At 40.1% G+C, this 16016-nt stretch overlaps 1 protein-coding gene across 2 annotated transcripts in view; it reads right to left on the reverse strand.

Moving 5' to 3' along the window:
* Pdzrn3 (PDZ domain containing ring finger 3) overlaps positions 1-16016 on the reverse strand; it is a 234201-nt gene that overhangs the window by 212057 nt on the left and 6128 nt on the right. For both annotated transcript variants that reach the window (XM_005008578.4, XM_063260254.1), the window contains exon 2: positions 4722-4808. In XM_005008578.4, coding sequence (XP_005008635.2) covers positions 4722-4808 — 87 coding nt within the window. The remainder of the gene's footprint in view (positions 1-4721; positions 4809-16016) is intronic.

The following is a 16016-nucleotide window of genomic DNA, read 5'->3' on the forward strand; positions in this document are numbered from 1 at the left end:
ATTCTTCCCCATAATGCCATAAGATCTATTTTAATACTTACCCTGCATAAATATATAAAGATACAGTCATTTAAAAACTGACTGAAAATATAGCATTTTCTTCTTTAAACAGTACCCCCAGACCATAGTCTGAACAGGGAAAGGGATGATTCTGAATGTGGTTTAACTGCTCACTTCAAATGCAAGAGGTTGGGAAAACATTCTCATCCTTCTCTCCCCCTTCTCCACTCCTGGCATGTCTGTCTGTCTGTCTGTCTGTCACACACACACACACACACACACACACACACATGCAATCTCTCCCTAGCATATGAATCATCAGAACAAATGAAAATCACAGCCTAAAATGCCTATGAAGTATTTTTCCCAACATCTATCCCCATATGACAAAGATGCATCTCTACCTGCCACTTGGATCCCATCAACAATTTCAGGAGAAAGGTCAGCAATACTGGGGGTGCTTTGTTACATCAGCTATACCCAAAATGCACTCCTACCTGGCATCCCAGTGCTGTGGATGGAACCACTGGGCATTTACCCATGGCCATCAAGTACCTCTGAGCTGCTTACCTCTCCCAGCAGCCTCACTGAGCCACTAGTCTCAAGGCACCTCGGTGGGTTTCTACATGGACACCTCCATGTAGGAGCACAGAGCTACACATCAGCTTCTACCTACTGAGAATATACAAGGCACCAAGTATGTTATATTGTACCATTTCAGCTACATGATAACTATTAGAAATAAGTACCCATTCCACAGGGTAAAAACTGGGGACCCACAGGGATTAAGATAGTTATCCAAGGTCATACATCTAAAAAGCATCACAGCTTTTTACTGTACTGAGGCTAGGGCAACTCTCTTGCCCTTGATTTGTGTGCAATACTCCCTCCAATTGAGAAAAAATGTTCAAAATATGGACACAATTTTAGTAGTTCATATGTTCAGGCTGCATGATTATCTCAACAGAGGAACCTGAAGGGCCTCACTGGACCACCTTTTATGAGCAAGCTTGAGTTCCCTATGAATTGATTTCAGTATATCAAATGAAAAGAAATCTGTGTTTCCTTTGATCTAACCACTTCATATTACTTGGATAGAGTGGAAGAAGGACATAAGGAATGGGATTTTGGCTTTGGTTTGTTTTACAAAATACTACACTGTACATAAGTAATTATTCTAAAAGAACACAAAAGTCCAGCAAAAAGGAGAGGAACAGGGCCAAGGACAAACACCAGAATTTAGATTAAGATGGTGGAAGCTGGTGATAATAAAACACAGAAAGCACAAAATCAAAGAACACCAGGTCAAGCTCAATCTTGACAGCTAGATTTTTCTATTAGAAGCCTAATCTTTATTTTTTATTAGCTTCTATCCTAACACATTCTAAGTTAGAGCTATTTATCAAAGTGAACTAACATGACAAGGGGTTTATTTTGTTTTTCTGGCTTTAGTAAAAGAAAAATAAAAGGGATTGTTTTCATCCCAAGGGTACCTGAAAAGGAAGTACTCTTACTAAGGGCTTAAGTGAAAAGTCTGAAGCACCAAACTGGCTGCAAATTCTTCAGCTCTATGAGAACTAACGAATGAACAATGTGATTTTATGAACAACATTATACACAGCATCCTATGATGACAAACCTTAAGTCAAAGCCCCTAGTTTGGGCTATTTTATAAGTCAACCCAGTATCTAACAGGAATTCCTTGGGAAACACATATCATTTGAACTATGCTCTGCTTCCAGTACTAACACTGCATTTACATTGCTGCTCATCTCGGCTTTCTAATGTATATTCAGCAACCTGCCAGATTTTCCCAGCAACAATGTACACTAGGTTTAGATTTCATTATACTATTTCTGCTAATCAGGACAGATTTTAAAAAAAAAATCCTTATGGCAAATATATCCACGTGGGATTAACTTTTCCTCTGGTAGCAAGATGCAAGCAGTTCTTGTTGAATAAACTGAGAACACTTATGAAAGCTATGGAGTCAGGTCTGGTTTGTACTTGAATCACCCTTTTAAAGGAAAAAGAAAAGAACCTGAGACATACTCTTGGATAAGCTCAAGGAAGTAATGTATTCCCAGTGAGGCTGGGCATGTCACTTCATTCCTGGTGAGGTGTAGAAACCAACCACCCTCCTCATTGGCACTAACATAATAGATTTCTCAGCAATCACCAACCACAGACACACCTCTCCATTCTAGCATTTTGCAACGTTGGGCTTTGATGTGGTTAACCTGGAAGAAGAGATGAGGTCTTCGTAGTTCAGGCTTTTTTGGCTGCAGAAAATTCTAAGACATCTAAGAATTGAAGTGAATCAGTTTACTGAAGTTGTTTCTGATAACAATGGGTGAGTAGAGAATGAAAAATAATTACAAAGATAAGTCAAGGACTCCTGTGCTAAGTGGGACACATGATATCTATAAGTGGGAGAGCATCTGGTGCTATTTCATTGTTTCATGGGTCAAACACCTAGCTACTGAGTCCTGGCTTGCTCTCTCACCCAAGGCTGGAGAATGCCAGCTCCTCGCTGCCAGGTAAGATCAGACCAACATAATGACATGAAGCCTAGGATCTTAATTGGTAACGAGCAAAAATAAAAATGCCCCAACCTCACATGAGGCTACAGCTTCTTAGGAATTCCATAGAGATAACAGGAGAAACACAAATATGTGAGCACATTCCTTGGGTTCATCAAACTGGAAATGACAGCTACCCCCACTCACCTATGCATTTATACATTAATGGCATCATTTAAAATGGTGTAGGTGACAGATAACATTCATCATTTTAATGGGTACATATCACATAACTAAGCTATTATTTCATATTATAAAACTTTTTTATTTGCTTTCCTGCTTTTAAATTCTGGTTTTAGCTAAAAACTAAACATATTATAAACCTCTTGATAGCCAAGTACAATGGTACATACATGTTAACCCACCACTTTGGGTGCTCAAGCAGGATGATGTTAAATTCAAGCCCAGCCTGGATTTAATGAGATCTTTTCTCAACAACAAGATTTTAAAAATGGCTAGGATGTAGCTCAGTATGAAGGCCCTGGGTTAATCCTCAGTACCACAAAATCAATCTGTCAACCAACCAATTTCTTTGTGTCACTTCCTTTGAGTGAAGCCACGCTTTGGCTACTCATTACTCTACCTAATTCAAATGCTCAACCCCATATAACTGATGGGGCCTTTTGTGATCAAATCTGTTTTATTCTCCCAACCTCTTTCTAACCACTTCTCGGCCCACCCCTTGACGCAAATCATTCCCCCAAATCCCAACTCTGTCCCTGCTCCAGACGTCGTAGGGACTGCCAAATCCTCCACACCGGGGCCTGTCCATTATTTTCAAGCTCAGTGTCTTCAAAAACAGGTCGTGCACACAATGCCCTGGAGTGAGCTAACGGACAGGTTCAAAATTGTTTTCATAGTCCACTGTGTTTAGAATTATCCCTTTGCCTGTAACTCTTTTAAAGCACCCATATGGTAGCTCAGTAATGAATATGTACAGGTATTTGGTAGCTAACTATCCCCCATTTATTTAAAGGCAAAAGTGCTCAATGGCCTACACATGCATGGTTTTCTGATTAGCAAAATTCTCTTTACAAACTCAGCTCCATGGCCTCACTCTAGGATGCCTTGTCCTCCAGTGTTACCCAAGGCATCTCTAGCTGGATCTGGGCACCAAGGAGGACAGTGCCATCCTCTCCTGCCTCACTGGACATGAACACATCTGACTCCACCTAGACCTGAGCTCCATGAAGGCAGAGTACACGTGCCCAACATTTGGATGGCTGATTATCTTCTCATCCTCTAGGATCCACCTCAGGATTTCCCCTGCCTTTCCTACCCTCACTGAGGATGCCTCTGGCTTCCTGGCACCTCTCATGTTCCATCCTTCACTGCATTTCTCCCAACCTATAGTTTCTGTATTGATTTGCTTTTTGTGCAATGTTCCCACTAGGAAATATGCTTCCTGAGTGCAGTGAGCCCACATTCCTGGTCTCCACTAGACCCATCAACCACTAGCAAACCACTTATATTCAATACTTATTTGCTGAACAAGAAAATCTAATTTTCCCACCATTCCTTTGACTATTCTAAAGTAATAAATGAGGAAATGGTTAGGTAAAAAACACAGCAAGGGATTTCACACACTCAGATAATTCCTCTTGAAAGGCAAGATCCTGAAACACACCCTTGCTAGTCCCCAGAGCCCTGTCTGCAGACATTCTTAAAGCTCAATTGACAGATGTGAAGTTGACCTCTTTCCTCTAAGGATAGGTCAGTGATGAACAGGGTAGCCAAAGAGCAGCACTCAGTGTACAAGGAAAAGTGAAGCCATTCAACAACCCAGATACTAGGTCACTGTCCATGACCAGTGATGAGTTGATAAACCCAAGGTCTGACTTCTACTCATGCAGCCTGCACTCCAGCTCAGTTTAGGAGGGTGATTTGTACCCAGTTCCATCTGCACACATCCCACACAACTTCATTTTAGCTCATATGCCATACAATTAGCCTTGGATTCCAATGCTATTCTAGCAACCACAACAAAATAAAAATCCCTGAGTGAAGATGTTAGGCAAACAATGTGCTCTCAAGAGAGCAGGACAGGTCAGCAAGGACTTCATTCTTCACCTTTCAAACTTTAACCTCTCTTCCAGCTACCCAAGGAAAGGGAGAAACACATTTTAGTAATTAACATACCACACAGGGCCGGCCACCAATAATATTGAATCCCAGGGAGCCAGAATCCCGATGCAGGACAAGGGTCAGGCTTTTGGTTTCTTCACCCTGCAGGGAACAAATGAGTTCAAGTGTTTATTTACAAACAGGAAATCAGTGATAGTAATTATCTTTCTCTCTAAGTAGACTAGGGGACTATTGGGCTAATCATTTCCTAAGTTTTCTCTCTTGGGAAGTTTAACTGAGGAAATCTTTGGAACCCAAGCTGAAATTCCATCCTGTCTTTAGGAGGTTGTATATGTGTCAAGATACCGTCTAACCCTGGAATGACCATGTAAGAATGTCTGGTGGTGTCCAGACGTGCCTCATGAGCATTTTCTATCAACGACTCCCTGGACTGCAAAGTAGGTTTCTTTTGACCAGCCTGTCGGACGCTGGCTGTCTAGACGGCTACTTTCTGTTTGTTTCACAACCATTCTCAACGGCTGCATTCATGCCATGTCACGGAAGGTTCAAAGGGCAATCCTCTCGGAAGTCTGAGGGCATGCACAGCCCATCAATAGTCATCTCTGTTTGAGGGTCTTGGAGAGAAACAGTGAAGGGTAAGTCAGATGTACACATGAAAGGAAAGAAGAAAATCCTGAATGTACTGGAAATGGGGAGGGGGCATGTTCACAAAGTCGTTACTGTCCGATTCATGTGAAACGCACAGCTGTTTTACACAAAACACTCTGTGGAAGGCTGGTTGACATGAAAAGCTTTAACTTAAATAAGCAGAAGTCACTCAAGTAGGTCACATAGGCACAATCTTCACCAGGCCAAAGAGACAGAGACGCCAGGGAACCTCAACCAACACTATCAAGTTAACCAACAGAAGAATAGAAACAGATTTAGACTTATGCACAAACTGGCACTAAATATCCTTTGACATAAATATTAAACACTAATACACCTTTGAGATGTTTTTAATCACATGACTGAGATACAAAAGTTCATGTGTACTGAGCATAAATGTAGTATTTGTCTCACTTATGGTTTCCATTAAAACATGGCATTATTTAAATGTTATTTAAAATATGAAGTATTTCATAATAAGCTTGTTTTAATAACAACACTTGTTACAAAAGAGATTTCATTCTTTATTTATTGCTTCCTAATCAAGCTTTTAACTTCTACCTTATTTAGGGAAATAAATAGAAACATTTGAATGGCAGGAACACAACAATCTTAGGCCAAACATACTGGCAAGGAAAACCACTGTTATTACCAGCAGCGCCCCAGAGGTTTTCAGGAGTACTGCTTCATTTATTCCTATAGTTACAAATGTGTGATTCTGTTCCATACATGGCCAAGAGAACAGTGCCTAACAAAATCCCCACCCAGTGCAAAAATTATTAGAAATTACTGCATAGAATTATCTCCACATTTTAAGTTCTTGGTAATCATAGCTTGATATCACGACTAGTTAACATGTAGCCAAATTAAAAACTTCACACAAAGAGGATAATAAGTCAGCAAGAAGCTAAGATCTCCTGTTGCGCAGGCAGACCTAGGGAGAGCTAGACACCAGCCCTCTCCTGAGAGTCTGCACCATTTGAACACTGCAGGGGAGGACAGCAAGAAGTCACCAAGAAGACTTCCTGTGAGTCAGCATCATGCATGAGCTGACTGGGAGAGAGCCAGACACCAGGCCCTTCTGGTGTGGAGACTGGGAGACAAGAAGAGGCAACACCGCATCCACCAATAAGTGACCATCTGGTCCAGAGAAACACAGGCTGTGATGATAGCTAATCAGATAAGATACAATTTGATGCTTGTAGTGTTTAGTGTTTTACTAACTTTGCAGATTTAAAGCAGGTAGTCTGATCATCTATTTAGAGGATAATGATATACAATGTAGCAACTATGGGGGAATCTCCTGAAGGTGGCAGCCATTGTTAATTCTCTATTATGTTGTTCTGAAATCTTGTATTATTCTCATTGTTTTGTTTGAGTTTCACTCTGTTTTATCTTGTTTGATTTTATTATATCTGATGGCATGGACAGCTATTTCATAGATAAGATATATTATGGAAGCCATTTTGGATTTACTATTCTTGTTTTGAAGTCCTGTATTGCATTCATTGTTCTGTGTTTATTGGTTCTATCTTGTTCGGTTTTGTTTGATTTTACTATGTCTGAAGGTATGAGCAGCTACTTTGAACACAAGAGGCATTATGGTAACTATTGTTGATTTCCTATTATCTTGTTTTGAAATTCTGTGTCACATAGTCTTGTTTTGATGGGCTTTATTGTTTTATTTTGGTTTTATTCTCTTTAAAATAAAGTTTAAAAAACTTCACGTGATCCTGAATATTATTGATAAAAATCTTCTAAAATGAAAAAAGACAATTTGTCATTGGAAAAAAAAAGCATTTAATATCAGAGAAGTAAGTGTCCTGTAAGAAAACCACAACATTCAACTTGAAAGGGATCAAATATTCAATACACAAAACAGAATTTTATTGTATTTTTCTTGGTACCAGGGATCAAACTCATGAACTCGCGCTTGCCAGGCAGGCGCTTATGCCACTGAGGTAAATCCCCCAGAATTTTAATACACTATAAAAGAGAAGCTAGTTCTTATCAACCTAATGTACTTAACAAAACCCAACAAAGCCTTTCCAGTGGCAGACTATTTCATAGGTTTCTTTAAAAAATGTGTGATCAACAATACCTCTACCCAAAATATCTACAAATGTTAACAGTTTTTGTAATTAGCATGAGTGGTTATGAAGGCAATAATTTTCAATGCTGAAACAGAATAAAAATTTAGAATTATCTTCATTTTGAAATGTAAAGAGAACACTGTAAGTGCAGCTATTTACTGTATCTTTCTGTTTTGGACACTGAAAAACTTACTAAAACCATTGTTTGCCTTTCTATTTTAAAGGGGTGAAAAAGTTAGAAATACATGGGAATTGGAACAAGTTATCTTACATATCTTACATGCCTGGCTTTCATAACTAATCAGTGGTTGAAACTGCACAGTTACATACTAATCTAAGGCAGATGGCTTTAGTTTGACAATCTCAAATGATGTACAAAGAAGAATGCATAATCAAATGATCACAAAGATTAGTTTTAAATCTACTGTGTGATAACCACTTAAAAAAAGGAAAGGAAAAAATGAAGGGAAGATGCGGGGGGGTAAAAAAGAAAATCTTATTATATTGCATTATGAATGGTAAACATTTATTGGTTGCTTACTATGCTCCAGAAATTATATTCAACACTTAAATTCTTTATTTCATTTATTAATCCAACTAACCTTATCAGATTCATTGCCATCCTTTTGGTACATGTGGAAGACTGAGCAGGAGTGATTCAGAAAGTTTTCCCACATCACAGAGCCAGTAAAACGTTGAGTTGCTATTTATCTCCACACCCTCCAATTCTAGACCTTAATTACTCTTCAATGCCACTCCTCTAAGTATAGACTGCAGAAGGTATTTCTGCATATGTTAGCAACATCTGTATTCCTATTTCAGATGGTTCAATAGTTATAGTTCCCCAAGGAACTCATTTATAAGAGATCTTACCCAGAAGACCAAAGTTGAAGGAAAATTCCAACTTTTCATATTGACACTGGTGGGGAGATTGTTTTGGGGTTTTTGTTTGGGGATAAAATTCAGGGGTTCTCTATCATTGAGCTATCTCCTCAACCCTTTAAAAAGTTTTTTGATTAATTTGTCACAAAATCTTGGTAAAGGTGGAACTGGAACTGTCATTCCTGCTGGCTTGGCCTTCTTCAGGGGTGGGATTAAAGCATGTATCCCTGAGCCAAGCGCCAAGAGTTATGAAATTCTTCATATCCAAAAGATGCCCAGAGACATCAAATCTTGCCCTGGTCTCAGGGATCTCTGAGGGGGTGTACAAGTGAGGTATGCTTTAAACACACTAATCCTCAGCCAAATAGAAGCTTGCAAGGGTCCTTTGGAACAACGAATTGACATATACTTCCTTGCCACCTGTAACTGCTGGGAAAAAGGGGGATGTAAGTATTTTCTACAAGCATCTTAACCCTGTCTGCTATGCAAGAAGGCTAAACACTGGCTTGAAGTGGCAGTTCCTACTTATCAACTGATTAACAGTAGTAAATCAATGTGGAGAAGATTTACCACCAGATGCTGGGAGGGACAGAATAAGACAAAAGTTCAGTCTGAGATGAATTCTTTTTGTATTTCCATCTAATTTCCAAAGGTCATATTCTCTCCTCTCACCATGAGCTTGCTTTCATAAGAAATATTAATGGAGATTTTAAATACTAGACTTCATGCAACACATTTAATACATTAACGTTAAACTCTAATTAACCATTTAACTTGTTCCTGAGCTCAACGTACTTCTGGATAGAAGACATTAAAATATGATCTTCATTCAATTAAAATTCCACTAAATGAAGAGATGTATAAGGGTGATGTGGGTAAAGGTTCTTATGCACTATATTAACAGCAGTGTGGCAGTTAAGCTTAATTGTCAACCTGATTGGCTTGGAAGCTGCCTAGTGGATTATTGCAGCACAATTGTGATGTGGCTGGGTGGGTTACGGTAGTGTGACTTTCCTCTCCAGCACTGTTCCCAGCCACTATGCTCTCCTTCCCAGCCACTATAAACTAATCATCTTTGTTCTGCCATAATATTCCTTTGAAGCCAGCCAATCATGGACTGATTTCTCTGAAACTGTAGTCAAATTAAACCTCTCCTCTTTGAAATTGTGGATGTTGAGAATTTTCCCCAATAATGGGGAAGCTTGACCAATAAAAATGGTATCTGTCACTTAAAGAAAAATTTAACCAATACTGCTGTGTCTCTGTGGTCTATCATAACCCACACTTTGCAATTTTTTCCATGATTTGATGTAGTAATAGAAAGAAAGGAAAGTGTCCTACTCCATGTGAACAACAGCATAGTTAACACATTTGCCTTCTGAGGCAGGCACTGCATCAAGGATCTATACCTGGAGAAACTGAGGCTCATGAGACATCTTGTTCTTGCTCAAGGTCATACAGTGGCACAGTGGGAGGATTGAAACTGAAATCCACATCCATGTGACTCTAACTTCATGCTCTTTATACAATGATGGTAAATATTTGTACCCTATTCTTAAATCCCACTGCCTCAATAGGATGATTCTGGGACGAGGACTAGATAATAAAATAGCTTTGTGATTAGAGGTTAAACAAGCATATTGGATTTTACAATAACCACTGGGAAGATTAAGAGTGTCTATTATTGTCTGAAAGATATCCTGAGAGTATTATGCCCCTGCCAGGAATAGCATAATGGTTAAGATTCTGGACTTCAGAGTCAGGACGTGAGATCAGCTTCCTCATCCACAGAATGAGGTAGCAGGCATGTCATGAAGGTTTCTATGAACTGTAGGCACAATATCCTCCTAAGTGTACTCAAGCACAATAAGAAGTGCTCAAAACAGAACCAGGCCCAGGGCTGAGATGGACACAGATTGGCACCCAGGCCAAGAGGAACTTTTATCACACGAATTACTTTTATGCAAAATTCAAGCAAGGTAGATCCCTACCCTGAACAAACTTAGTTATTCAAAAGCAAGCCTGGGAAAGCTGGAACCTAGAGTGAAATAAACAAAGAGTGCTCTGAGGTGTGATCAAAAAATACAATGAATGTTCAAACATTAAAGTATTACAGTAAAAAACCTATTGCCATAAATTCCCCTCAAAATATTCTCCCTCACTTTGAAAATACACATTCCATTGTTCTTACCACTTTCAAAGGCTGTTCTAGAAGTCCTTTATCCCCAGTGTTTTTAGTTGCACTTCTGTGGCTGCCTCAATGTTCTGAATCAATTCAAACATTTACCTTTCATGGTTATTTTGACTTTGGGGTAAGAGCCAAGAGTCACACATTGAATAAGGTGGATGGGAAAACACTGAAATACTCTTATAAGCCTCCTTTCCCATTGGGTGGCACTGGGAGCAGCATTCACTGTAGTTTTGATCACACCTGGTAAAGATATGCATAAATGAGGACTTCCAGAACTCCCTCAGAAAATGACAAGAATGACAGGATAAGTATGCACAAAACGAAGAGTACTTTGAGGAAGATTCATGGCGCTATACCTTTTACTGTAATACTGTTTGAATTTCAAAGATTCACTATATATTTTGATCACCTCTTGTATTCACTATATCTCTTGGAATGTTCTAGGGACCGCTAAAGTAGCAATGGATGAATGGTTTATATTCTGCAGGAGTAGGCAGCAGCAGGAGGAGAAAGCCAAGAACAGCAGTGCAGCCTGCACACTGAGCAGAGCAGAAAGCAGGTACCACAGGCAGATGATGCTGACCCAAAGGGCTACGGGGCAGGAGCACGGAGAATCTGGCATGTGGCACAGACAGGCCTGGGAGCAAAGCGTGTATGAAACAGATGTTAGCTCACAACAAGACAGAGAAATATCACGGTCAAGAAACTACATACTTGGAAATGAACTGTGGAGGTAGGAGAGAGCTGGAGCATTTAGGAGCACAACATCACTGGGGACTGCCTGACACCCTAAATGGCTCTGAGTTCTGCTAGATGAGTCGCTCTTGATGGAATAGGAAGAAAATAAGGTGGAGATGACAGGGAAAACAATAACCCCAAGTGGAAATGAGGAGACTGCTTCTTGATAGCTACTCTCAAGAGATGGCTCTATTTCCCAGAGAGAAGGTATCTCTTCACTTGTAGTAGCCAGGTCTCAGGATATGGAGAAATTCTCATTGCAAGCTTGGGTGAGGGATGGAGAAGGAAGATGAGTCACAGCCACATCCAGTAACATCACTATGTTCTTGCAGGTGGGCAGGGGGCCCTAATGAATCCTTGGCACCCTAGGCCCTAACGCAGAGCCCAATTTAAAGGGGGAAGCTGGGTACCTAGTGCAATGCAGGTCTTCTTGGGAGAAACTTGGGTCTTCATGGTGGGGAAAGAGCAGAAATAGATGGACTTTGGAAAAGGAGCTCTGGACATCAAGACCTAAACAGTGACAGGAATCACCCAAAGCATTAGAGGCAGCAAATCACAAGCAGAAATGGATGCTTACCTGTTAGATTTTACAGCTGATTTTACTTAAAATAAGCTTTGTTATCATATACAAACACATATAGTAACTATGGGAGCCCTTTAAAAATGACCCAAACCATAGTTTGCTCAGCTTTCATCTCAAGTTCTAACAGCTTAAGAATCTCTTGCAGGGTTGGGAGAGAAATTCACAGTAAAAACTCAAATACTGAAGGTACAGTCATGCCCAGGATAACATTTCACATACCTTTCAATCAAAGATGGATCGTATATATGAGTGGTCTCATAAAATGATATCACCTAAGGTTGTCACAATCATCTAAATGGAAACACACTTTCTGGTGCTTGTGCTATGACAAACTTACCTAACAATGGTTTTTTTAGAACACCTTGTTGTGTGATATATGACTGTCTTTATTAAAGAGCATCTAAGCATGTGAACCATCTTTGACAGGCAAAGTCCCTTTTCATTTCAGTATTACGCTGTCACCATTCTCCCCAAAACAAGCTGGCCTCAGAAGCTTGGATGGGTGCCATCTTCTAATCGGTGTGGCTACTTCTGGATCAACCCTTGCTACCCACACTGAGGGCTCTCTCTAAAGCTCCTTTTCATCATGGGTGTCTCCCAGTCCTTGATGCCACAGGCTCCCAGAGAGAACTGGCCACACTGGACAGCTGCCCAGTGGGTTCAGCACTGGAACTCACTGACCACTAGTCTGTGACACCTCTCAGTCTGGGATTATGCAAAGTTCCCCAAGACACGCACAGCTGGGAAACAGCTCTGTCTGTTGACTAAGTGACATGAAAGCACTGTATATTTGGCTGTCTCCAGGCAAAAATGCATACGGGTGGGGGCTGGGGAATCGGGAGGCAGAGCAGGCTGCCAGGAATTCTGCACTGAAGAGCTGAAGACTCTTCACTCCCTGCACTCAATGCTTTTGTCTCCTTTGTAGTTCCAACTTTGTAATTTTTAATGAAGCAGTGCAGACTAAGCCCTCCCTGTAATTCCAACTCCAGTTCTAAAGAAAGGATTCTTCTGGAAAGAACAGCAGAAGAAACTGTTTGAGCCTAAGACTCATGTCATGAAGATGTGCGACAAAATCAGCTGAACCTGGATGCAGCTGATGCATAAGCAGGGTATCTTGCTCACCAAACAGGTGTACAGGCAATGACAAGGGACAGAGGGCACCAAGAAATAAAAAGCACAAAGAATTAGCCTTTCTGGAATCACAGTATCTGTAGAAGAGTAAATGTACATCTATAATCCAAATAAGATATTTTGGGGAAGTAATATTAGAGACAGAATCTTCAGTATTTTGATAGTTTAAAAAATGCATTTGCTACTATATTTAAACAACCTGAGACATCTCTGAATGTTAATTTTTCTATTTCTATGAGATTAATTTCAAATTCCTGTCTTTATTTTCTCATTGATTCATTAGCTTTTCAAGTGAGTAAGCACAAGCAACACTTCACCTAAATATCCAAACATAATGCAAAGCACATCAATGCATCTAGTTTACAGTGTGTGGGAATCTTAACATGTCCACTTGGTAGGTTAAGGAGTATACTACGGTGTGAATGTCTGTGTCTCTGAGAAATCCATGTGTTCACATTCTAACCCTCAAGACAATGGCACTAACAGATGCCTTTGAATTTGATTAAGAATTAGCGATCTTATAAGAGGAACAAGAGAGACTCCTTATCCCTTTCTTTACATGCAGATGGGAAAAGACCATTTATACAAACTGCGAAGTGTGACCTCATGAGACACAATGTTCCAGCACTGTGATCTTGGGTATCCCAACCTCCAGAACCTGTGAGAAATAAATTCTGTTCTATTCAAGCCACCCAGCACATGTTATTTTTGATATAGCAGCTCAAACACAACATAAAGCATGTTTTTTGAGGGGTAGGGGCTAGATATTTAGAGTTTTGGAAATTTAAACATCCAGTTACCCAATTTGAAGTATTTTCTTTCCCAAATTACAAAAAATGTACAAGTTACTTAGTTATAAAACCTAAATTTTTGCTTAGAAAGGTAGAAGCTTTGACTGGCCAAAGGGACAAACATGTACGCTAACCCTACAACTCAGGCACTTTCAATTCCTCCTGTACCTTAGCCCAGAGCTGGCAGTGCAACTGAGTTACATCTCTTTCACACATCTTTTACCACTGAAAAAGGGTCACAGAGCAGAGAAGCAGAGAATAAGGGGTAACATAAGACTCATGAAACTGAATTTTTAAGTAAAAGTCTTCTTTGCTACATCATCTACTTCAAGTTTCTAATGTTCCTTCTACAACTAATTTTTAAAAATGCTGCAGGCCTGCAGGTGCCTGACACTTAACAGATGTTTTAACACATGTCTGATACAGCTTACTGTGCCCTTGATGTACATATACTTCCTCTTACTAACAACCCCGTGAGCTGGCATGTCACCATCCCATTTTACAGCTGAGGTAATTAAGGCTACATGGGGGTTAGAAGGTCCTTCCAGACTCCCTTCACAACAGGGCGGGAGCATATGAATGCCTGTATCATCAACTGTAGCCACACACAAGCTCTACTCGGGGTACCCTGGACCTTGTCCAATGCTCCACACGGCCTCATGAGACTTCATGCCTCTCGTGATCCACGTGCAGCAAAGACAAAGGCACCTAAAAACAGCTATTAGCATAATTCCTGGGTGACCACTCTGCCCAGCACTCCTCTCTGCACACATATGCCCCCTTCCTCGGGATGGAGTTGCTGCAGGGCCTGCTCACAGAAAAGCTACATGGTGTCTGCCTTTTCACTTCCCCATAATTATCCATACAGAGCAGGCGAGAAAGATGGCTGCCCAGGCCATCTGTTAGTTATTTTCTTTACAAGAGTAATCATTATGTTACACCACTTCCCCTTATTGAAACTGGCTTATTAGGACATCATTACTCAAGGGGAGATGGTGGATAACTCACAGCTAAAAAACCAGGGTAAGCAAAGAACAGGAAGGATTGTGTGGTCAAAAGCACGAGTGGGTATCTTACTGGTCCCACAGGCTAGAGCTGCTTAGTGTCACCTTTGTATCTAATGGTGGCTACCACAACACCTAGCACTCAGAAGAGTGTAAGGAATACATTCTTCTTTGGAAGAATACATTTTGGAAGGATTTCACTTAGTTTCTGCCATTAACCACTCTTAAAATAACTAGGATAAAAATCAAAGACATAAGGCATTACTCCATCCAAGACACCATCTCTTTATTCCTTTTTATTTTGTTTAAATCTCATTTATAGGCAAAATCTGTTTTGTTTTTATGCTCCAAGTGCTATACACTGAACTTAGGAAACTGGGAGCTATGGTACAGGACAAGCACATCTCATAACCATAAACTGGAGGCCAACAGCAAATTAAAATGAGACAGAGGGACATTCTGGGCAAGTTACTTAACTTTCTGAGCTTTCGTGCATCTGTATGTAATATGAAGAAAATGGGTCATGGGTAGAGTACCTACTTCCCGGTGTCTGTCTGAGGATGAAGAAAGGATACATCCATACCTCCAATGCACATGGTGCTTGGCATATGTAACAAGTCCTTTTAGAAGACTGCATGATACTTCCCAGGGATAAAAATGAGCTTGGAATTAGGTAACACTAGGTTCAAAATCCAACTACATGCTTAGAAATTAAACTTCTAGCCTTAACTAGGATGCTTTATAATGTTTATAATCTGCTTCTTCCACCAAAAGAAGGAAGAGGAGAAGGAAGCAGAAGGAGGAGAAGAAAAGGAAGGAACAAAAGGAGGGAGGGGAATAGTGATCTACCTAATAAAGAACATGGAGAAGGCAATATATGCACAAGCACAAAGCACCTGAAGTATATGGTAGCCAGTGGAACTCAATACTCTTTTCTTCCCTTTAAAGCGCCTTGGTCTACAAGCCAATGCATAATTGCTTTATAAATAGATTACTACCCATCAAACATTTTTACACAGAGGCAGGCATCACTATGAAAACAGAAATGACTTATAGATAAATCTCAATAAAATTCTCAATTCAAATTGTCCAGTTATGATCAGTTAAGCCTGTGTATCTGGGTAACATATTTGTTCGCCAAATCATAATTTTCTTTATAAATCACTGAAATGAAATAGAAGTGACAGCCTGCAATTCTTTCATCCTAACTAGACTTTTTTGTTAGATACAGTATGGAATGGCTATTTGCTCAAGCTTGTCAGAAACTAAGTACACTGGATGGTAAATG

Source organism: Cavia porcellus, unplaced genomic scaffold (assembly GCF_034190915.1).
Source record: "Cavia porcellus strain 051 isolate PalLab524CR breed Dunkin Hartley unplaced genomic scaffold, mCavPor4.1 scaffold_13, whole genome shotgun sequence".
In the NCBI taxonomy this organism is placed as follows: Eukaryota; Metazoa; Chordata; class Mammalia; order Rodentia; family Caviidae; genus Cavia; species Cavia porcellus.